Source organism: Odontesthes bonariensis, chromosome 10 (genome assembly GCF_027942865.1).
Source record: "Odontesthes bonariensis isolate fOdoBon6 chromosome 10, fOdoBon6.hap1, whole genome shotgun sequence".
NCBI lineage: Eukaryota > Metazoa > Chordata > Actinopteri > Atheriniformes > Atherinopsidae > Odontesthes > Odontesthes bonariensis.
Genome location: NC_134515.1, coordinates 27,929,776 through 27,954,944, shown reverse-complemented (window position 1 = coordinate 27,954,944; position 25,169 = coordinate 27,929,776). Strand labels below are relative to the sequence as shown.

The window sequence follows — 25,169 nt, the reverse complement described above, 5'->3', positions numbered from 1 at the left end:
ACAGGAAGAGTCAGATGGGAGCCTGGGCCTGGCATATTTCCTGCCATGGGAGTTTTGTGCACTTGGATTGAAGACATTTTCACTGGCAGGGTGAATACTAAATTGCTTTGTGTCAGCTCATCACTTAGGGAGGATTGTTGGTGGGTATAAAACTTCCACACACATGGTTTCTTCAAATAGCCTCAAGCCAGCCAACCCCTCTTAACACTCTCCAAGCTTCTCAACGTGAATGTTGTGAGTGGAGTCCCGTTTGCAGACACTAAGCCTTCAGTTATGACTCCCCAAATTCAGAACTTTGGCTTAGATTTGTCTCCATATTGCAGATTAATTTACAAATCCTTCTTCAAGAGGGAGTATGAGTGACCAGCCAAAGCAGACATGACTACAATGCAGCTGAAGTTGAACGAGCAGAAAATGGAGCGCATCCTGTAATCCTGAGAAAAAGCTAAAGCTTTTTCCCCGATATATTTTTTTGTCTTTGGGTTTATCTTTTCTTTCCTTTCACTTGAATTGAATTGAATTGCCAATTGTCAACAGTTTGTGTCTCAAGGGGCAGAAGTAGGTGGTCACATGACCACTGTGTGCTAGCAAAGATGGGCATGAGGGAATAACCTCACAGCTCCGTATCTTAAATCTGTGGGATTAAGCTCCATTAAACATGGAGCGCCGCCAAAGCTTTATCTCTGGATTTCACCCCGAGACAGAGCACTGAGTGCGAGAAGGAGGGGGTCGGGAGGGAGAAACAGCAATGAAATGTCCTTCACCTTTATCGACTAAATTATATAAAAAAGGAGGGATGAGAAAAATTGCTTGCCTGGTCCACAGTACAATGGTGCGTAGCATTCATGTGCATAGCATGCTCAAACATCCAGGCAACCACTTTAACACTGGCCATTACCTTCATATCTGCTCTTGGCATTACACACAGTCTCTCTCTATCTTTCTCTCTCTCTCACTCACTCTCACACACACACACACACACACACACACACACACACACACACACACACACACACACACACACACACACACACACACACACACACACGCACACATATTCCCCTCTGGCATACTGGCCACTTAATGAGAAATGACCACTGCCAATCCTCCTTTCTCCTCCTGCTCTCAGACAAATAAACACACGCATAATTTTTCCTTCAACCGAATAAGAAAAACAGAAACACACACACACACACACACAAACAATTTTTTGTACTTAAGAACATCTTGATGAGTTAATACACGGCTTGTGTGTCGAGCAGTCTTCTTACTCTTCGACAACAGCATACTGTCTGTGTCAAACCATGTTTTCACCCAGAAAATGAAGCAAAGCTGCCCTGTAACTCAAGCCAGAAAAAGGTGAGCATGCTGGGAGTCCGGGTGGTCTAGTGATGAGCACCCCCTGTGTCCCCCCCTTCATCCTCTTACTCTCTCTCTCTCTCTCTCTCTCTCTCTCTCTCTCTCTCTCTCTCAACACACACACACACACATATACACACACACTCCTCTCCCTTCTCTGGGCAGTTATCGATCTGATCTGCTCCTCTCTCAACTGGAGCCATGATTCATGTTGTTCCGGCCGGTCTTCACTCACCACACACAGACACAGCTCAGTCACGCTCCTCCCTATCTGTGTGTCCATCTGTCTCTGCCTGCTCTCCCTCTCTCTGCCCTCAGGCAAGTCAACCTGCTGTCCACACAGGGCCACCATGACCACCGTTCCTGTGTGGGATAACTTTTACTTATGGTCATTTGCATTGTCTTTTAATTTTTTTGTTGCTATTATTCCTTTGTAGAAAATCTTCTTTTTCTACCAGGCATCTCTACGTTTTTTTTTGTTTTTTTTTCTTCTAATGGGATTTGTTATTCAAATCAACATTCAAAGTTGACTTTCATCATGCACAATGTATGAGGTGAGTCACTTCAAAAATGTGCACATGAACACATTCTGCTGGATGTATATCTGCAGTTTTCATGTAGCTTTACATGGCTGTGTTTACTAATATCTAACAGTTTAAAAGGCATTTCTAGTCCCACAAGTGAGTCGAATAAAATTGCTGTTATACTGTTACGTGCACGGCATCTGCTATTTTTAAAGCACACATGGTATTCCCTGTTTATTTTCATCGTCCAAAATGTTGTAATCCATTACAATGTGGAATGTTGACTTTGTTGATGAAAAAAGGAGAAAGAGAGAAACAGGAGGGAGCTAGACAGAGACGGGGTTGTGTAAAGGCCTTGCAGCAGAAGCACATAAAAGCCCAGATTCAGCCAAGGCCCCTGCTCCAATGTGTAGAAATTAATTGAGTGAAAAAAATCTGCTGTTTAAGGTTGAAGTGGGTTATGGGAGGCAGTGTAACAATTGTTTTCTGTTTGCCAGAGGCTATATATCGTTCATTCCGCTCTCTCTCTTCTCTCCTCTCCACGCTCGCCTCTCCCTCTCCACTCTCCTGCCTCCCTTACCATCCATCCACCTTCTAAGCCTCTCTGGCTCCCTTCTCTTCTTTTCATCTGTGTTTTTCTCTCCCCCCCTCTGAGTCTACGGCCTTTTTTAATTCATTTTTATATCTCCCACTTTTATCTATTGCATAGGATAGTTTTGGGGATATCTAAAAGTCATTTTCTGGCAAAAACAGGCAGCATTTATGGAATGAGATTTAGTTAAATCAGCTAATATCTACATATGAGGAGGAAATTCCTTCACACATAAGCATACATACATACAATCATTTTATTTTTTGCCCTTGACAGTCTTTCAGTAAAACTATACATGCACACAAATGCATTAGCATGTCTGTCAATGCATCTTTCTACATGTATTTGGTGACGGTGACAGCATCTGGGGACCAGTGTTGGCACACAATGCAAAGCAAGCTTAGCCACCCCCTTGAGCTTAAACAAATGACTCATTCTCTCGTTATGTTTAGCAGAAATTCAAGCAAGTCTCCTGCTGCCTTTCATTTCTGTCAGGTTCAAATACCTACAAATTTATAAAGAAGCAAGAGAGACGTTATAGGACTTTTTATCTCATGAGGAGAACCGATGAGGAGACAGCCTTCACAGCTTCATCCTGATCAATTCTGACCATCTCCTCACGCCTCCTCTATTTTATTCAGCAAGTGGGTGTGTACAACAAGGAAACAAAGAAATGGGTATCCAGTTACAACAACTCTCAACACAGAGGAAAGGGGGTATCACGTTTCAGGCCGCATTCCTAACAAGGAATTTACGACCTTAAAACAAATGAACAAGGCACACTTTTCTTCCAACATTTGATCGATACAACAAACAGAGTATATTATGGGATAACTACATCACATGCATTTACAACTCAACAATTTCAGGAAAACAATGAACAAATAAACACGAACATAAATTAAAAAAAACAAAAAAAACAAAGCACAATCAGCTGTTATAATCAGCAGAGACAAACAGACAAAAATGGAAAGGACAGGATTCAGTGGGCAACATCTGTTCAGATCACGGTGAAAATGAAAAACATGACACAGTGTTATGGGCATGAAACGGGGGAAAAAAAACAGACGTACAGTAATCAGACAACAAGAAAAAGAGGGCAGGAGGATATAATTATGAGAAACAAAAATAGACCACAAAAGAAGAGACTTTTAAGTGCTTTAGTATTTCTTCAGTTGCCCAAAGCACAGGGGCTAAACCTGTTTCCTGTGTTAAACTCCTCTTTACCACACTTTCATGTAAATATCAAACCTTTCAATATCACTCTGAGGAAAGCACAGTTGCTCAGCCCGTAGAATTCTTAACAAACACTTAACCATTCTCTTTGAACTTTGCGGTTCCACTCATTATACCTCCTTTGAAGAGTGAATCTTGGAGCATTGGTACATTTTGATTTGGCCGTTATTAAATGCAACACAGCAGCAAATTGAATCTAAACTACTGTTTTGCTGCTTAATAATACATAGGCTGTGTGCAGTAGCCAGCAGAAAAAGTAGCCAAGCCTAAAGGAAAATACATGTAGCCAATGTGAGAGATGCCTAAGAGTAACAAATTGATCTCACTGCAAACATCAACAAACAAATACTTTTTGCAAATGAAGCAAAAAACAAACTGTTTTGCAATGGTGAACCTGAACTTTCCTTATGAGTGAAAAGATAACGTCACTGTTTGACTCGTCCTTACAGTCCTTGCCTCCCGTGCTCCCCTGTAGTATCCTAACAGCAGCACCACGTTGCATTCCTGAAAGATGTTAACAGAGCCAAGGTGGGGAAAGAAGAGATGGTTCCTCCAAGGCCATAAAGGATCTGAAGGAAATTGAACTGCTTCTTCTTGACCTAGTCAGGTTGGCCTTAACTACAGGACCGGCTTTATACCAGCAGAGACTTAAGTGGCTTTTCTCGTCGGCAAAAGCAGAAAGACAGAAAGACAGATGAAAAGCAATTGAGAGAAAGAGAAACTTACAGTCTTAGCACGGACAAGTCCTGGAGAAATATGTATGTAGAATTTCAAGCTACACACAAAATGACTCTTTGATTCTACCTATAGAAAGATTCAGACATAAGGTGACCCCTTGGTCCTGGGCATTAAATCCAAAAAAAGCCCCAGAAATGGGTGAACTAGCCAAAAGCTGGTTGTACAACATTAAAGACATATTTTGCAAAAGACTCTAAGAGAGTTGAGAGTTGGAGTGATGCTGAAACGACTTGATTTTCTTTGAACTCCCACCTTTAAATTCAAGTGGATCAAATGCACCAAGAAATGATCTGACGGCTAGACCAGAGTGAACTTTCAGGACCTAATACTGCACACTTCATCTCTTGGCAGTGGTAGTTTCTGTGGAATATGAGTCTCTGAAGAGTATTCTGGCCTGGATATGTGAAATATTGGAGGGCAGAAGCCTCGGTGAAAGGTGCTTATTAACATAAAACTCAGGCCCTCTGTTGCCCATGGGTCTGTGTTTGCCTCACGAGACCAAACAAAAGCAGAATTCACACACTCGAGCAAACCACAGAGTCATGAAAAGTCTGCTCACAGCCTGCAGAGATCTGTTTTATTCACCCTTTCTACAAACCTCTTCCACCCACTTTGCATATGAGGTGTTGGTTCAGCTCTGCTGCTCCCTGGAGGGTTACATATTCAAACTTTGTTGATTTCATGCACCATCAGTATTAATAAGGATCATGAGAAAAGAACAACGAAGCATCTTTGTTTCTGTCAAAACATTTTTTTTTCCAGGGTGCCGTCCTGCTGAAGTTATCTTAAATCATACTGTTTTCTCTTTTGAATTGTGTTTTCTACCATGTGAGCAATGCAGAATTGTAGCACTGGACAGTTTTCTCTATTTCATTAGATCCAGGAGGGATGTGGGGAGTGGCAGTGGGAAGCCTCCCATGACGTCCAGCCAATAAATGAGAGGCAATGTCCTCAAGTTCTGCAACAAATTAAGACATTTCCCTGCCCATTTCCTTAAGGAAATCTCCTTCCTCCATTTCAGAATTCAAAGAAGACCCCTGTGGAGATGCCTCAGCATGACAACACCACAACATGTTGCAACATGTGGTAAATTAAATGACCAAAGCTGTCGTTATTGCATAGTACAAGGCTCCTTATAGAGTATATTCTCTCCCTATAGCAACCGTTTCCAAAATTAGCTCCTCAAAATGGGTTGCTGGCTTGAAAAGGGGATAGTGGGGTCAGCATGAAAGGCAGGCAGAGGGTTTAACTGCTGCTGAGTGATTTGGCAATTGTAAGATGTAAGAGACAAAAACTAATTACTGCAGGCTTAAAGAAAAAAAATCATGGGTAAAGTGGATGTTCCCAAGACTGAGGGTAAGCTGTTCATGTGGGAAGGCTTTAGTTCAGTTGCTAATAACAACATAACAACCCCCATTAAGCCTATTCTGGGGAGGATCACGGCTTTTATCAACTGTGCTGGACACAAAACTAATTGCACAATAACAAGAATGGATATCCGTATTATATATCCAGATACCATTCATGGACAACTTCAAAGCTTGATGTCGCAATATCTAATAAAAAAGTAACAATTATTGAATCTGCATCCAGTCATTTTGTTCATTAGCCATGGGGCTCTTTTTTATTTTTCAAATATTTACCACATATTAGCCTGAGAAGACCAGTCATTTGACCATTACTCTGTACAGCCACTTCACGAGTATCACTCTTCTAAGAGCTGAGGGTTAAGACCCACAACCATTGAAGCCACCATTAAAATATCACTCACAGATTGTCCTAAACTCCTCAAAGATCAAAAAATTTTGAAAGCAAGATAGTTTTGTGCTATCAGAACAAAGTGAATGCAAGGCTCAGGGAGAAAAGAGAGGACGATGGAAAAGTAATCAGATTACTGTCTTTGCAAAGCATGCATCTGTCTGTTGTTTAGCAAGCAAAAAGAAAAAAGCAAACTTTCTCTTTTTTTGGGCTTTGGGCACTGCCCGTATTCGTAATCTGATCTTAATTTCACAGTTGACTCGGAGCAGGGGTGGCAGGATAAGCATGCATGGTGTCACCCCCTCAAAAAAACAGGGGTTTGTTTAGTACCCTCTCACATCTGGCCTCTCAATCTGGAGATATCAGCCACTGCATCTGCAAATCAGCATTGCTTCTGAAACTGAGAGCACATACAGCACAGCCACCCAGAGCAACTCTATTTCACAGATATGCAGCTTGTTTGAGGTTGCCAATGCTGCACCTATGTGGGCATGAAATTGTGGAATGTTATATTTGCCCATCAAAACTCCAAACTAGCAGACAAAATGGACTAAAAAACAAACGTTCCTCAAGAGACCCCTGCAAATCCCGACATACAGTTTCTTAAATGGACTAAACACATAATAATGAGTTGCTATAAAACAAAAGGCTGGACGTCTTGTACACAGAGAAGTGTTGAAGGTCATGTGATATTGAAAGCCAATGCAGTGTAGCATCCAGTAGCATCCACTCCATTACAACATTAGCAACTAATGTTTTGACATTTGTCTTCATTATTATCAATGAACAGAAGCGATTGAGCCACCAGCATGCTCCATTACCTTCCTTCATTGCACAGTTGCACAGTTGAAATCACACATTAGGGTGGATCCAACATAAAATGACAAGTTACGGGGGCTAAGGACTCACCAGCTGATTATTTACGTGGTGCATAGTGAGGGGGTTGCTTGGAAGGGGTAGCTGGGTGGAGCTGAGGCAGGATTGGGAGTTTGGGAATTGGTAAAGCACTGTACCAGCATTAAGATCTGAGGAACATGGAGGCACAGAGCAGCACAGCACACCTTAAGAAGAGAAGCTCATTTCAATCGGTATAATTAGCCCGTGGTAATGAAATAAGTCAGAGGCACTGCCACCTTCACTTAAGAGAAAATCGATCTGTGTTTGAGGGAGTTTATTAAAGCTTAGCAATAATGGGGAGATAGGATAGAAGGGGTGGAGGAGTGAAGGAGATGGAGGTTGAGAGCACATTAACAGCTAATCAGCTAAGTATAGGTGGTAGCGTTGGGGCAGAAGCTTGACAACAGGCAGAAGAAAGATCAGTTGGAGTTTGTGAGAGCAGATGTTTTTGAAATCTCTGCTGTTTCACAGTGGGAAGGCAGGGGATGCTAGAGCTACACCCACTACAACCTCTGTGTAAACTTTGAACATAAAGATGACATCACTGTTATGCTATAAAGCCAATTAGAAAGTTGTGTTAACAAGGATTCTGGTTGATAGACAACCATCGAGCATCCTCATTAGAGTGATTGCAACAACAACTCTGGAAGTCGAGCTATATGGCCAGGAGCTGATGAATAACTTGAGCACGGTCAGAGCAGAGTGGGGAGATAATCACTGATGGACGTTTCTCCTCAGGTGCCCCAAATGCATGCCGGTTGATGTGGGTGCTGCTTGCTCATTTATCCAGCCGTCTGGCCAACTCACCTGGAGTGATGGGGGAGACGTCAGGAAGGCAGGCTGCTATTTCACGGCCTGTTAAGCGCTAATGCCGCAACATGCCCTCCGCTCCAATTTTAGGGAACAGGGAGTATTACCACCCAACTCAAGGTTCTGTCTGTCTGGACTGTGGACTTGGGCTGTTATAGAGGGAGGGGAGTGGAAAGATCAGCAAGGGGATAGATAAGAGCACGTAGAGGAGGACAGCAAAAAGTCTGGTGAAATAAATAAAAGATTGAAAATGAAAGAAACGGAGATCAAAAAGAGCAACAAAAAAAAAAACTTACAAAAACAGTTAAAGGTAGTGACCATGAGAGGGAGGGGAAGAGAGTAGAGAATATAGCCTTGGTTTACACGGACTGCTGAGCCAGCACTGCACAGCAGACAGGACAGCAGCAGCACACGCTGACATCTACTCCTGCCATGCTAGGCTGCCTCTCGCAGGCCCCAGAAGGCCTCGCGCTCCCTCACTCGCAGCCTCTCCCTTGCTGGAACTACTGAACATCACTGGCCTGACCCACCCACAACACTTGTCCTCAGTGTGCACTAAACCTGGTCCGTGTAATAACCACACAGCCTCTATTAAGCACCGGGTAGCTGGGGAATCAGAGCAGCTAGTGCACAGCGTGAACAAATCCTCTGTACAACAATGCAAGGTTAAGCTCAAGTTTTGTGAACTCTTCGTGTTCTGCCTCAGAAAGGTTTGATCTTGATTATATATTAAAACAGATTTTTTTCTACTTGATGCAGCAAACAGAATGAGATAGCTCTCAGTCTAATCTTACTGCTGTACAAATGCAGAGCAGAGGGTAGATGTCCAGTCATACAGTATGCGTTGACAGTAAACATAACAGCGCATGATGGGTCACGGATTCCATCACAGGCCAGTTACAGCAGTGATGGATCACCTCTCTCAATGCCTTGCTCTGTCAGTCTGAGGGGTGGTGCGCTTAAAAGGACACGAGTCAGGTCTTCAAAGGCTAAAGGATGTCGATGTGCACTCAAAGACAAAGAATTCCATGTCAGAGTCTGAAAAACATAACTAAGCACAGAATATGGGCTTTTTTCACCAATCTTTTTTTTTTTTAATAAGAAATGACTTCTTAAAACCCACTAATGGGGTTCTGACAGATATTCTGACATTTGCCAGTTTTTGTTTTCCTCTAGTATGCTTAGCTTTAACAGACCCATTGCACATTAAAGAGGATATTAGAGCACACTTCATTCTGTGAAACACTGCTTAAGTGATAAATATATTCATAGGCCTGGAGTTTTTTTCTGCTTGATAAGGCTATTGTACGATCACAGTTTCATTGCTTCATAGCTTCTCAGGTGTATGTTTTACAAAACAGTTCTGTGTCTCAAACAAGGAGCAGCTGGTTTACTACATTGGTGCTCTTCCCTGAGTGATCATAAGTCCAAGCAATGGGATTCTACTGTACTGTAATGTTTTTTTCTTTGCCTTCCATACACCAATGCCACGGACTGGACAGCGGACTTGCTGTCCAAGTTCGATGGATACAAGGGGCCTTTGTAAATAAACTCTTCAAACTCTTCTTTCTTTGTTAAAATCTGATTTGAATTCATAAAGTGTCCTGGAGACTGTGGTGAATGTGAAGGCTGTTTCACTGTGGCACTGCCTGGGCTTTTCTTTTGCCTGTTTATATGTCTTAGGCTTTGTGGGTTTTTATTTCAAGTTAGTCTGTTTTCCCTAGAATGTTCCTTGTTTTGGTTTGTTTCAGTGTTTACCTTGTCTTTTGATTTTAGCGCTTTACTAGGGTTCCTTTTGCATTTGAAATAGCCGAACTTCATGTTTTAATTTTTAGTGCTTGCCTCCTGCTGTATTCTGCTGGGTTTTACAGCCTGCTCATGTTTCATCATGCATAATGTTTCAGTTACTGATTGGCCACTCCTGCTTTGTATTAGTCCTCCCTTCCATCAGTATATATGCTCATTGGTCTTCTTTGGTCTTTCGTCGATCCTCGTCATTTTCTTCAGTTCTGTTACTCGGGGAATTCTGTGGCTGTTATAACCCTTCCCAGTTGCTAGCTTTGTTTAGCTCCGCCTCTCTTGTTTGCCATTTGGAGTTTATGTTTTTGTTGTTGTTTTACATTGTTCTTTCCCAATGCTGGAGGCTATGCTGTGAGACGACAGTGCAGGCCGATTTCGAAAGAAAAAAAGTTGTTTTTTTTGTAAACCAACCGGAAAATGCTATTATCTTATCATGTCTTGCGTTTACATGTAAAAATGGCATAAATAAAAAAAAATTACATTCCAAAGAATGACGGTTGCATTGTAAAAATAATGTATTCTTATTGTTGTATTGTAAAGAATGTTTCCAACCGAGTAATGCTATTGGCTAAACACAACCAGGAAGTGACAAAAGTTCTAAATTCTATTTTATTACTAATTGATCATTTGTTAGTCTTGAACTAACATCACACAAGAGCCAATAGTCGAAAGTGTAGTGCTTAGTTGCTCCATCCACCACCTGTCCTTCCTCCTGAGGTTTTTGTGGGTTCTTAAACAAAAGACTTGAGGATGAAGTCTGCTCTGATGTGGGGAAACGCTCATCTATCTTTGTTCCCTTCTGCTGCTTTCAGGGGAGGTACTTTACAGGATGCTGTTATGAGGCATATTGAAGTGTATGACCAAATGACTTATATGACCACTTCAGTTGGAGGACTTGTTGTTTTTTTCAAGTTGCCTGTGTATTGAGTGTATGTGCAAGAAGACTGAAGAAGATATTGATTATTGAAGCCAATATCTGAAGAGTGCTTTCATGTACACTGTGTGAAACAGCAGTTATGGTCCAATTTCTCCAAGTTCCTTCTCTATAAGTGGCCTTGCCGTCCTACAATAAGGCAGTGTCTCACCTTCATAACCCGCATAAGCTCTGCTGCTCACACAGTATTCAGCTCTGGTAAAATAGGCTTTTTAAAAAAACTGCCAACAGTTCAGTGAATTGCCATCAGTCTTTGGATGGCTGTGACTCAAGATGTTGCTTCAGCACACTTTTGAACACTGTTTACCTCATGTTGTGGCACACCGTACACCAAGATTGTCTTTGAGTCTTTAAATGCTTACTAGGGCATATGAACTTTAAATACTATAACCATTAATATTGCAACATTCAATGTTTACGTCAAGTGTCAACTGGGAAATAAGGAAACCTTCAAGGTTTTCATTGAAAGAATTCCCTTCTTTCCTTTTCCTATTACGTCTTTTTTTCCACCTTACAATGCTTTGATTTCAGTCTGAAATGAATTTAGCCCACATGGCCGCCACAGCGTAGCAGTGGAGCAGTGCATTATGTGACACATCGTGTCACATAACGTTAGGTAGGAATGTTGGTCACAGAAAGAAGATATTTTTGTAACATAGCAGCATGTTTCTCCCAGTCCACTTTGAAGGGGTACAAGACAGCAGAAGAACAAATACTATCACTAAACAAGAGAAGTACCGAAGATACAACAGCTGTGATGATTTAAAGTTCATTAATTAATTACATCACCTTTTGCTCACCTCACTTTGCCTCATTCAGTAAGGGTACACTGCAGCATCCAAAATACCAAAAGTCAAGTGTCTATCAGCTCGACATAGCTGCCATGTTGCCCGTTCATTTCTTTTAGGTCACTGCACATACATATGCTGGATGTAGCACTACAATGTTGGAACACATAAGCAGGATCAAACTTACAATATAATTACAATTACAATCAGATGAACCTAAAGAACGCATACCTAAAGACTTTAAGACTTTAAAGGGAGTTAATTAGCATTACAATGCGATGTTCTTCTGAAAAATTTCTCCCAGTTGAGGGAATTACTTAGCCTGGGAATTCCCATGCTGCTTTGCGCTCAATTTCATTCTCACTGCAAAGTCACCCTGGAAACCACCGCCCTTATTTTTGCCTGAGTTTGGGAACCAATCACAGAAGGGGGGGGGGGGGGAGGGGGAGGGGGGGGGGGGGGCAGCAAGACGATGACGACGTCACTTCCTTGATCTGGGAGCTTCAATGTAAGATGAGGGTTGATCTACTACTGTAGACAACAAAGCAAGGCTGCTCAATTTCTCCATTGATAAAATAAATTCACAACTCTACAACATAAAAATTCATAAAAAATCACGTACAATATAGCATATACTTTGTTGTCTACAGTATTAGATCAACCCTCATCTTACATTGAAGCTCCCAGATCAAGGAAGTGACGTCGACGCAGCTTTAGCAGCAGAGAAGCTATTAGGCTTGTGTTGATAATAATAAACTCCTGGACTATGTACAAACTTCCAAATGCATCGTTTTGTGAGTACAGACCATATTTGTACTTCTGTAGAAGTTTGATGTCATGGCATGTGATTTTAGTGTGGTAATTTTGGAGATACTGCCAGGGTCCATTAGCGCTTGTACTAAGCTATTCGGAATAACTCGGCTGATGTTCAGCCAATATCGGAAAAACTTGGCTGGATGTCACGGTTCGAATTACCCTAGGGTGAATCTACTCCGAACCATCACTTTAAGTAGCTTAGAGCGCAAGTTTACTTTTATTTTACTTTTTTTTCTTCTTCTTCCTCGTCGAATTTCTGTCGTCATCTGGTATAAGTGATACAATTGGCTATGAATCCCGCGCAAAGCAGCATGGGAAGAACCAGACGCCATTTGATAGACATTTGTAGCGCCCAATAAACGGCTCTAGGCATTCGTAAACCACGTCTCAAATACGAGAAAATGCACACCTAGTTCCCAGACCACCATATCATCGAGATTGTGGACGCGTCAGCCAGGCTAGGAATTACTATAAAGGGAAGCAGATGCTTCTCTGGATGACCAGTGCACATACAGGAAATAGAGCACATGGCAGAGTATGCTTCCATATGTGCTGATGTGGGTCTTGATGATACACTGTGGCAGAAATATGGTACATTTAGAACTGTTTTCGAGCAAGAACAGTAGCCATACTGTTTTTTAGATATATTGTATGACATATTCAGGTATATACATTGATACGTGTGCTAACCTTACAAGCCACGTTTACCAGAGAACAATCAGCTTCTACAATAACATTTAGTCATGTCCCAAGCTTCTTTCTTGTAGAGATTTAATAACAGCAGGACATATTGGTAGACCTGAAACAACTGACAGCCATAGAGCTTTGTAAGACAGCCTGAAATGCCTGTCAGTAAACTTGAATATATTAAAAAAATATATATTTTTCTTAAGCCATCTTACCCTGATACTTTAAAATTCTTAGCTGTCAACAACAAAAAATACAGTATAATAGTCAACTATTAGCATCATCTGCAAGTGAGGGGGTCAACTAAGTCATCTGAGTTTTTATAGTGAGTGGAACTGCATCTTAATGCTTTCAACATACAACTCAAACAACAGCAACGTGGCTCTAATTGGATGCCAATTAGAAAGAATTTGGCTGGCGGTTTTATTTTCTATTTATATAGAAAACCAGGATATAAATAGCAGCCATTACTGGAACACCAGAAGTTACTTGCTAATTTAACCACATCCAAAAAGTTGACTGACTAAACTTTCTTCAAAAACCCAAATTGTGAGGGACTGAAATTATATGTCCTAATAAAAAAAAAGGGATGAGTTTTATCCCAACAGGCCACCAGACCACTGCAGAACCAGAGATGACACCGAACAGGTGGGGGGAAGGAAAAGGCCATTTTCTTGGAGTGACAAATACATAGAGAATACAGAACAAAACAGAGAGCAGAGTCCCTGATGAGAGAATGCCCGAGCTTTGTCTTTGTCACACTGTGTGACACAGACGCACAACACAGCTCCCTGAGGTATACAATTATGTCTACATTGTGTGCATATGTCTATGTCAAATGGGAGTCCAAAATCCCAAACCTTCACATCCGTGACACGAGTCTATCTTAATTCCTGTGCTTCTGGTATCACTGTTTGTGGCTGGTGTAAAAGAAAGCAGAGACTAAATGGCGAAAAGCTAAGGAGGCTAAATTACGAGTCCGGCCATGTCTCATTAATAGAACATTTGATAAATCAGCCAGGGATCAATCCTGCTTTAGCATCACCACAGGTCTAAATGTAAGTGAAAGACAGATACAACATGGCCTTTTATGGCAGCAGCTGGTATCGGAAGTGACTTGGGGTAAGGTGAGGGAACACTTGCTCTACAGTGCAGCTTTGAGCCAGTAAGATTAATGTAGGCTCTCTGGAGCAAAGGCAACAACCACTGCTTTAATAAGGTACAAACAATCGGTTCCACTCCACTGGCTTCCCAGGGAAAACTATTGTTGTGCTGCATTGTTTCTTGGTGAGGTTCCTTTGAGACACGTGCCTACTGCAGCATGTGACTGTCTCCATTACAGCCAGGGGAGAGCTCAGTGTAGACCTCTGTTTGTCTGTGTCAAAAAGAAAGCTGGCTCTCACCCACCCTCCACCCCCTAAATCCCACCTCCCTCTAAATCCAAACTCTTGTTTGTTCACTCACCTCAACTCCCTGCACTTTCAGCTTCATGTGATCCTCCCGCGTGGTCTTCCCATCTTTCCTCTTCTTCCAGCAGTAGCCATCCTTTCTGTACTTCACCTTCTTCCTATTGTACAGTATCATCGACCCATTCTGCGGCCTGGACCCATAGAGACGGCATAGATGGAGGGAGAGCAAAAGAGAAAAATACAAGATGAGAAGAAATTTTAGGCAAAGCTGCAGCATAGCTCGGGGACTCATGTTAGAGATGTACAAAGAGGCCTGACACAAGTCTGCGCCAGGCAGAAAATGCACCAGTGACTTAGATGACAAGATTTCTTTATGGTGTTTCTCAGCATCGGTATGCACAGTTTGACAATGAACAAAGCACCCTTCAGCATAAATTTTTTTTCAGATGAGAAGTGTATGCACTGTAAGGAGCTAAAGTAACACTCTGCACAGAGAACATTATGTGAAGGCTAGTGTGTGAGGCAAGCAGCAGGGGGGTGGGGGGGTGGGCTTCCTTCCTTATCTCTCATTCATCCAACTTAAATGAGTTGTGGTGTTGGAAGCCCCTTGGGGAGAGAGAAGGTCCTCCCTCACTCCCATTCATAATTCATTCTCTCTCCACCAGACCACAGCCTGTAGGCTCATAATGATATAATGTAACTATTTGATGATAATCTGCCTTTTCACTTAGATTTGTAACAGAGGCATTTGGCACTCACTGTTAAACATTAACAGAAAGTGTAGCATAAAACATTTATGTCTTTCTCCACAATTAGGGAGCAGTTACAGTAGATATAGTTTTGTGTGTATGTATTTGTATTCACGCGTATTAGGGAACAGCCTTGTGTCATCATTATATAGCCCCGCATACTGCCACACTGCACATTTTCCCACACACCCTTCCATCGTCCAGCAAACACAAACACAGACTGGCTATCCTGAAGAAATACTCTAACTGTAGCAAACACTGGGACTGCAGAATACATAATTTAAACATCGACAATGCAATGTATGCAAGCGAGACCATTTGCAAGCACTAAGGTGTTTTACAGCCGAATATGAAACAGTTTTGATGAGAATTAGCACTCCAAGTCTGAGGCCATGGTCCTCAGTTGGAAAAGCATGGATTGTGAACTTCAGGTTAGGAGTAAGTGGCTGTCTCAGGTGGAGGAGTTTAAGTTTATTGGGGGTACAACAGAGCAGGAGAATGACTAGCAGCATCTACAGTATTGCAAACTTTATACTAGTCTGAGAAAAAGCTGATGATCTACCAGTCAGTCTATTTTCCCGACCGTCAATCACGTTTTTGAGCTGTGGTTAGTGACCGAAGGAATGAGATTGCAAATACAAGTGGCCGAAATGTGCTTCCTCTGAAATTGGATGGCTGGCCTCACTCATAGGGATAGGGTGAGGAGCTCAGTCATCTGGGAGGGATCACAAGTAGAGTTGCAGCTCAACCACTGAAAAGAGCCAGATAAGGGGGTTCGAGCACCTGGTCAGGGTGCTTTTTGCATGCTTGCTAAGAGAAGTGTTTGGGACAACTTCCACAGGGGGGACTCCTCCGGGTGAACCATGGATTCACTGGAGATTGCATGTCTTAGTTGACGTGGTTATGAGATGTCCTCCCAGAGGAGCGGGAGGAGGTGGCTGTGGAGAGGGAGATCTCAAGATCTCTGCTTAGACTGTTGCCCGGTCACAGATAAGCAACAGAGAAAGGATGGAGAAATAGATTTATTCACAAACAGAGAGTGTGATGCTAGTAAGCTACATCAAGGCTCTGTACACTCACAGCAAAATGATCAGAGAAAAAAGATAAAAGAAAGATGTGGATGTAAAAGAAACACAATGGATTGGAGAGATGAGTTAAAATATTCATCCAATGGGAGTGACACTGGAGCCCCCTGCTAGATCAGAGTCATTTCTCTCAGGTGGAAAGAAATTAAACAACTGTCTTTCCGCTTATCAGCCAGTTTTGTCCAGCCCACCTGTGGTTCCCACCCTGTGGTGAGAGGGATTGGGCATCCAGCAACCAGTCTCCATGCTCCCTCGGCAACAGAACGCTATGAAGAGTGGGAGCATCTGTGCAGCTGTTCGTTTTGTCCTGGTTTGGCAGGAGATGGAGAAGTTGGGGGTGGGGGTTGTTAGTGGGGTTGATTGCGATGGTTGCATTAATTTTGGGATGCTGTATAGCTGGTGTACCATGTACAGAGGCTGTAGTTTCTCAACGCAAATAGCTGAAGTTTAAGTCCCTGACCTGGTATCCTTTGCTGCATTTCTTCCCCCAAACTCTCTGCCACCTTTCCTGCCTACTCACTTTGGAATAAAGGCCAAGAGTGGCTAAAATCCCTTAAAAAAAAAGAAAATAGTTGCTTTCATTGATAACAGTTAAGGACTGATACAAATTGTGGGGTGGAGCGTGAGAATTTTTTCCACTTCTAAAAAGATGTATGCATGAGGGAGTTTAGGAATTGCTGGCTCAAACCTCTTAAATTCTAAAAGTATTGTATAAACATATTTATGTCCCTACAACATAACTTATGCAGATAGCCATATAAACCCTCCACACAGCTGTTATGATTTGGAGCTCTCCCAAATGAGAACAGGTTTATTTCAGTATTTGCCTCAAAGTAAATTAATGGAAAAGCCGTCTGGCCATGCTGCTGAGAAGTCAGGGTAACTGGGGGGTAGTGGGGGGCTTAATCATTTGGTCAGCTATGAGAATTGTTAGCCTTGTGCTCATTAATCCTACGCATAGACACTAAATATACACATACAGACACAGGCAGCGGAAACTAGAGACCCAAAAATGCTCACATCAAAGGGAAGAAAAAAAACTCTGCCGATTTGCGCTCTAAGTTGCATTAACCGAAATAAGAGAACCCAGTGACTGTTTTGCATTGTTTTGTTGTTTTTTCTTACAATTTCTTCTCTCAAGTTTCATTTATAACGCTCTATGCATCATTTTGCAGGGTTACCCTTGGGGGCCAGGGCGTGTGTTTATCTTGGTATCACTCATCAATCATTTTCCTTCCTGGATCTCAGGGGCCAGTCGAAAGGGAGGAGAAGGAGGAGGTGGGGTCCCCACAGTCTCCGCTCTGTGGCCCCTCACAGCACCTTCTAATGAGAGACGCCACTCATACAACGACGTGTGCACTCCTTGCTGATCTCTCTTCCTCCCTTTCCTTCTCCCTTCCTTTCTCCACAGTCTGTCTCCTCTTGCCGTCAGTCGGCTCGAGCTGTGCACCGGGGAATGTCTTTGTCTTTTCCCTCGCTCCGGCTCCTTCTCTGCGCTCTCTTGTTTCATCTGTCTCAGGATCCCTCACCTCCCTCTCTCCTCCTGTGCTTCACTCACAAACCGCTACCGCTTGTTTAGCGCTTAGCATACTTTGCAAGAAAACCGCTATCAAAAAGGCATTTTTATTGGTCAGCTCGAGAAGTGGAACTTTACAAAGGCTTTAAGGGATATACACAAAGTATAAATTGTGTCACATATGTTCCTCAAGATTTGTATCCCAAATCGCTTAAAGTTGCTTAAAGGACAAGGCATAGATGTGGCCCAATGTAAAAGTTTGATGCTATTATTTGTTTCAATGTCTCCTGTGTTTTGTCCTTCAAAAGGTACAAGAAGTGTGTGCTTCTTAAAATGTAGCCCTGCATGAGACAAAAAGATGGGCGCGGATGAGATAAGGCAGAAAATCAAATGACACAGGGCTATCTGATCTCCTCCAGAGCACTGAAAATTGGGGTGAGGCTTCTGTGTCAGAGGCTCCATGCCGTATTTATCGGCTCGGCGCAAAAACGTATTCGCTCAGCTATTTTTGAGGAACTGTTAGGTAGATGCTATTTTCAATTCAAGGCACTTTAGACCCAGAGGAGAGAGTGTAGACACCCATTTTGGGGACGGCCAGAGGCTGAGAATGGTCTAAAATGAATACTTTGTCCACATAATGTATCTTCTTTCCCTCCACCCATTTCCCACTTTCTCCCTCCCACTCATTTCTTACCACTGCATACTTAGGGATTTCAATTAATTTTATCAGAATAACACATAGTTATACATGAGGGGGAAAAGCTAACAGCTCTGTTGTCATAGAGGCGTGACAGCAGGCCCTCTATCTCAGATGCCTCAATGTAGCAGATTAATATGGAAATGCAAGTCTCTGTCAAAGTGCACGTGAGCTGCACAGCTGCTGCTCCTTTCTCTTCTTCAGAGTTTGCAGCGATAATAAGCTTTACCCTCAGGGTGGTGTTAGGCCTTGTCCAGTCCTTTAGGAATCATTCATTTACTCAGGTAATGGCATTCGCTCAATCAGATTTGTTCATTTGAAAAAGTCGGAGGAGGGTTTTATGAGGCTGGTGACGTGTTCAGCATGGGTAACAAAGCAAAAGCCGGACTACAGACAGGAAAAAACACTACATACAGCTTCACGTTTTTTCTGTGTTGAGACGCTAACTAGAAGGGGAAGAAAAAGCAAAACATGTGCAGACACAGAGACAAATCTGTGTGAGTGTGAGAAATTCTGCTGTTCCAGAAACGGATGGTTTGGAGAATCCACAGCTCTGATGAGTAATCCCAAAATAGAGAAAAGAAAATGAAAAATGTTCACAATTTATTACTTATATAAATAGGACATGGTTTAAAAGAAGACTCAGAAGCATTCAGTTGTATCAAGGGCTTGAGCGTAAGACAAGCACAAAGAATTTTAATTGGCATTTCAGGTTCTAATGGGAAGAATTCAGTGCTGCTGGCTGTATTCTTGTCTTGTGTAGCCCGCCCTGCCTTAGTCCCTGTGATGCCGTAAGTTTGATTAATACCATACATGTTGTGTTTCTCCCCAGCAAGCTCAGCCGACGCTAGGAGCTAAGAGGGTGTAGGAAAGGAAATAAGAGGAAACGAGAGGCGAGGAAAGGAGGCAAGAGTCGAGTTGGTCTTGAAAAGCTTTGAAGATGGGAGGGTGAGGGGGTTGGGGCCCAAAGTGGCTCAGGAGGGAGGTGACACATGCTGTTCTCAATTACCCATCAGAGCCTTCAGCCATCCCTGCCTTTACCTCACTGTGTCAACAGCAACACTCACACCTCTTCTTAATACATCTCCACACATCTGTATTTACTGCCACACACACACAAATCCTATTAGGTTTAAATACGTGGGACAAATATGCCCTTGACTCACAATCAAGCATTGATCACATGTATACACATCGACCAAAAGTTTCTAGTACCTGTCTAGGGATAATATTAATAACAAAAAGAGGGAAAATAAATAAGCCGGCGCAGCTGATCATCTCTAGCTCTGTCAATCAAAGGAAAAGCATAGATCACATGCGTTAAAATGCACACGTGCGTAAGAATACACGCACACATCTGGAGCTGTCAAAACCGAGCAGAGATATTTCAGACATAATGTAATTACACTGCAAGCAATGGTGCTCTATTAGACAGCACATCATCTATGAGCTATAGATGTTTGAGCAGAAAGCTGCTGGCTCCATGTCGGGAGTGCCTATCCGGACGCATCATGTGCAATTGATGACTCGCAGATAAGCTGCTCCTTTCAGTCCTGCCAAAGCATGCATCAGGAAGTGGGGCGTTCGCTAAAACTACTTTAAATGTAAATCTGCCACGGCCTCAGGATTGAGATTCATCGTCTGCACTGCTCTGAACCCTTCCGACTCCCCCGCCAGTGCGCGTACGTCCAGACGCTGCCGCTCGGGCTTCTTTTTTGACTGCAAATGAGGCCTCAGCACCTGGTCACTGTAATGTCCACGGTTTCCTTCCACTCTTGTCGAGAGTGGCCTCAGGCCTCAACCATGAATGCTTAACGACATATGATAATTAAAGGTGTGAGGGGTAGTGTGGTGCCTAAGTCAGCAGTTATAAGCTGTCCAACATCTTTTAAATCGTACCCCAGCATCTCTGGCACTGAAATGTGTTAAATGTGTCCTCCCTAATCTGTACAGTCTGACACCACTAAGATGGCGTTGTCATTTTAAGAAAGCAAATAAGATGGAAAACAACAACTGACATGATTTAGTCTGAAGTGAATCATCAAGTTAAGTTTGCCCAACATGGTATAACATACTGATTTCCAAGGCTGTACAGATGGAGCTCAATGTTTGTTTACCCAATGTGCTCAACTAAATACCACAGTATTTAGGCCCCTGGAGTTGTAATTCAGGATAGGAAGACAGATCATGTGCCTCCCCTCTTTCTCTCTATCTATACTGCCCGCGATTGCCACAGAACCCAAGCCCCAGCGTACTGCCTTCCAGCAGGAAACAGATGTTCCCCCAACACTTATCTCAATGAAAAAATCACAGACAATTTACAAAGAATATAAATTACGGTCGTGGCTACACATCAGTGTCTCTGTCCCTATAAGACCTTGTAAGGAGGATAAGGGTGAATTGGTGTGGGAGGATGGGTGAATTGTCAGGGGACAACATAAGGCGAATGGAAGCAGTAGGGGAGGAGGGTGGTGCTGCTCTTATCTGGCCCACAGCAGCCAGGCAGAACGAGAGGGTGGCTGGTGACTGGCGGTGATGCTGCCCTGATAGCGCTAAGCTGGTTTCATGCACATTTCAGGGAGGCTGCCATCACTACTCTGACTTAAAGCTCTCCGCTGCTGCCAGTGGATGTGGCTGGGATGCTATTTACAAATAGCCATGTCACGCACTGGTTACATCACTCCATTCTCTGTGTCAACGCGAACGCATAGAGCTGTGAGGACTAATGCGCAGCTTTGATGTACAGCAGAGGTGACACAGAATCTGAATTTGAGTGCTTGTAAGGTTTTGGCTGTGAGGACGGTTGTTATTCACTTGACATGAACACTGTCACCAAGTTTGTGTGTGTGAGTGTGCAAGCACGTATAATATTTTGGCTTGAAATGTTGATGACTTTCAGCTGCTCTCACAAAAGGCATCATATTTGGGGTGAATGCTTTCTCCAGTTTGCATATACTTACTTGGAAAAAGTGACAACAGAAAAAGATGATTCATACCTCACATCCCCTCTGCTAATCTTCACAAATCATCCACGGTGTGTCTCAGTACATTGTAAATGGAGGTGCCATCAGAATGAAGCTTCTCCACAGCCCAGTACCTCCTGACAACTACATGCTGTGCACATTGTACAAACGTAAACCTAAGTCCTGCAGCACTGCCTTATTATGACACGTTTTAAAGAGGACACTTTTGTATATTCAATGATGCATGGCCAACCGGGAACTGAATTCTGCCTTATTTTATCTCATGAGGCAGAGTTGCTGTTTTAGCAGCTAATCTTCTCTTATGGTATAGAAATACTCACACAATTAAATCCAAGACGAACTAGACTTCAGTAACATAAGGTCTGGTTTTCATTCAAATGAGAAGCAGGGGAAATAACCATAGTACCTCATAGTGTGGTCGTGTAAGAGTTTAATTTAGAGCATAAGGGCACAGATTTATATTCCTTTCTACTGATTTGTTCCTGGTACATTCAGCAAGTGATACAAACTTTCTGTAAAAGCATAAACTCTACGGTGACCAAAAATCTTAGGTTTTTAACGAAAACATAAGACAGAAAAGGAAACCTAGAATAAAAATCAAGGATCTAACCCTAACAAACAATAAAACCTTTAAAAATTCAACCTTTAGTTATGAAGGTGCATGTGTCCCTACAGATGGGGACGGAAACAGGAGGGGTCGAGGACAAGTTCTCCTCCACATTGTGGCTCATGCCAGACCAGGCTTATGGATCACCTGGACGTAGCCCTCTTTGTCTCTTCTCCAGAGCAGTCAGTGCTACTGAACTTCCCCTATTGATCCCCAAGTGACGGAGCGCAGCTAAGGCCAGCTATTGACCCACTTATGATTAATTCACAAATCCTGCCTTGTCCACAAAAAAGTAAAAGAACAAAGCACAAGCTGTACAATAAGAACAACGGAGGAGAAAGAAGGATAAAGGTCAGAAAAACTCAACTTTTTTAAAGTGAGACAGAGCGGCAGAGTGAGAAGTGATGTTTTACAAGCTAACCAAGCTATAAAGCCCAATGCAGAGTCCCCTCTGTCCCAAAAACCCAAGCATCATGGTATGGAGGGTGGCGTGGGGAGGCTGGAAAGAGAGAGTGATAAAAAGAGAGTGAATAAAAGGAGAGAGAGACAGACAGGAAAACAGGAGAGCAAAAGATGAAGCTATTCTTCCTCTCCCTTCTACTCTTTGGTCCTATTTTAGACATGAGGATAGACCGATGAGGGCGAGAGGTTGAAATTGAGCTGTAACTCTATCTGGGTGCTGGAGCGAATCAGAAAGTCTATCCCACCTTTCACCTGGGAATCACAGCTCTCTCCGTGCACTGTCTGGTCACCATACCAACCAAAGCCAGCCATCGTGGCTTTAATTGGAGCCCAGGGCTCAGCGGCAGCTCAGGCGCAGATAGAGAGTGAGTGGGAGAAGGACCGACATTAGCCATGGTTAAATGATGGTGGCCATGCAGATCAAATCGAATTTCAGGCTTTGCTTGCATTGCAGAGCTGATACGGTCTTGGGGTAGCACTAAACGTATTGGAAACCAAGCCACCTCCGCTCAAATGCTTGGAATGGATTCCAGCATGAAGTATAGCTCTGGCTTTCTTTCTTTTTTTTTTTTCCAGATCTCTGTGCGGTATGGAGATTTTACAAGAGCACTGACACACTGTGATTCACCTCTAAGAGCAGCCTGTGCCAAAATGTTGAGTATTGGGAGAATCGAGCCTGCTGTGCCATGAACGGTGTTGATATGAGACAAAAGGGAGTGTGACAGTGAAGTTAATTTAGTGGTCAAAGGGCTAAAAAAAAAATAAAAAATGTAATCACATCGTTGTGCTGTTTGACTGAGCAAGAGTTCTGCTGATTACTGGGATCTGTCTGAAAGCCAAAATTGAAAGGTAGTTAGAAGCACTTTGCTTCTAAAAAGTAAATGTCAGAGATTAAAATCTTGGAGCTACAGCATAAATCACGAGCAGTGATGTACTGTATGTCAAAAAGAGAATTAAACCTACTTGACTTCTTTTCTGCGACTTAAATCAATGGATAATACATGCCAGTTACTCCTGCTCAGTTGCAAGGAATTATAAGCAATGCTCACTGGAAATACTTTGATCAATACAGCAGTTGTCTGGCATGTCAGTTAACTCATTGATCATCAAACTGAGCCACGATTAGCTTTTTCACTGATGCAGGAGAGCAGCGTGTGGGACTTTGAGAATGATCCAGCCTTAAAAAAAAACAAAAAAAAAACAAACAAACAACAAAAAAAACAAAAACAAACAGATTAAAGCACTGGGCTGGCAAAAAGATCAGACTATGGTTAAATTGGGAAGTTTCCAGATGGGAGAGTGCGCAGCTGTGTCTGTGTTGAGCACAGCATTCATAGTAAAAGTGTATCCAGGCTCGAAATATAGACAAAATAATAACACGCCAAACACCCCTTGGTGTTTTCTGTGAATTAAAAGTAGACGCACAGTTCCTGTAGATGATGAGGAAGCTCAGCGGACAAGAAAACATGCTTGTTAGAGCTGTTACAAGCGGATGGAGGGATGTCTTCCGAGGCATGGCCTAAGACGCCAAAAACTCATGCACTTGCATGAATAAAAAAATGTAAAGGTCAATAAACACTTAACATTTTAGTAGCAATCCTAGCATTTTCTTCAGCGACTGTATTCCAAACGCATTTTTTGCGACATGTTCTATTGATGTTATTCTGAGTCTGAACAATCTTTTTCAAACAGAAAAATGAAGGCAAACAGCAGAAAGAAAGTATAGTAAAGTATAATAGGGGTGAGTGGGGCATAGGTGTGTGTGTGTGTTTGAAACCGTGTTCGTCAAGTGATCCCACAGGTCCCCGTGCTCTCTAACACTCTATTTCTCCGGGTATGTTTGTATATGACGACCCTTGACCAGAGCCCTGACACATATCTGAGATCACTCTGCTCTGTTTCTGATGCCTCAGCTGGGGCCAGGACCTCACACACACACACACGCTCACACAGATACAAACACTCACAGCGGGACCGAGAGAACCACGACAACCCCGATTGTCCTCGTAACTTGCAATTCACTGAAACCCAGACGATGAAGACGGTGAGACCGTGTGTGTCCTGGCTTGTTTATCTGTCCCTGTCCAGCTGCAAACTCCCAGAGCCATCCACGTGTGCAGGTAAAACACATGAATACACTCGTAAAATAGTCGACAAGGCACACCTCTAATCATGTACACCCCTGCCTTTTTTATTTTCCAAGTTCAGTGGCCCATGGAGTGCCCACTCTCTATATCACACTGTCTCTCCTCCATGAATGACCCACACACTTACATTCTATGTATTTCTTCCCTTCCTCTCCTTATTTCTTCAAAAGCCTTAATCTACACACGCACATAATACATACAGTCAAACCTATAAATTGATTTTAGAATAGGAACCCTCACTCTAAGCCCTATTACTATGCCAATCACAGATACATTCGAATTATTCTTTTTTTTCTTAATTTGCATTCTTTTGAAAATTTGCATCATTCATTTGCAAGCTAATGAAAGTTAATTAAAAAAAACTAAAACTTCAGTGTTTTTTTTGTTTTTCTTTACTACTCCTGGCACTGGCTGCAACCCAACTTTATTTTTTAACACTTCAATGACAAACAGTGAAGTGGTGATGACAGAGTGAGTTAACTAGATTGTGGAACACATTGCTGCAAATATGCTATAATTATACAAAGTATACTGGCTGTTATGTAGACATCAGAATTTTTCATGCCCCAAATGT

At 42.6% G+C, this 25,169-nt stretch overlaps 1 protein-coding gene across 9 annotated transcripts in view; it reads right to left on the bottom strand.

Moving 5' to 3' along the window:
* camta1a (calmodulin binding transcription activator 1a) overlaps positions 1-25,169 on the bottom strand; it is a 291,503-nt gene that overhangs the window by 115,929 nt on the left and 150,405 nt on the right. For all 9 annotated transcript variants that reach the window (XR_012770417.1, XM_075475050.1, XM_075475051.1 and 6 more), the window contains one exon: positions 14,404-14,539. Coding sequence is in view for 8 of the 9 variants with exons in the window: in XM_075475050.1 (XP_075331165.1) it covers positions 14,404-14,539 (136 nt within the window). In the remaining variant the exon portion in view is untranslated. The remainder of the gene's footprint in view (positions 1-14,403; positions 14,540-25,169) is intronic.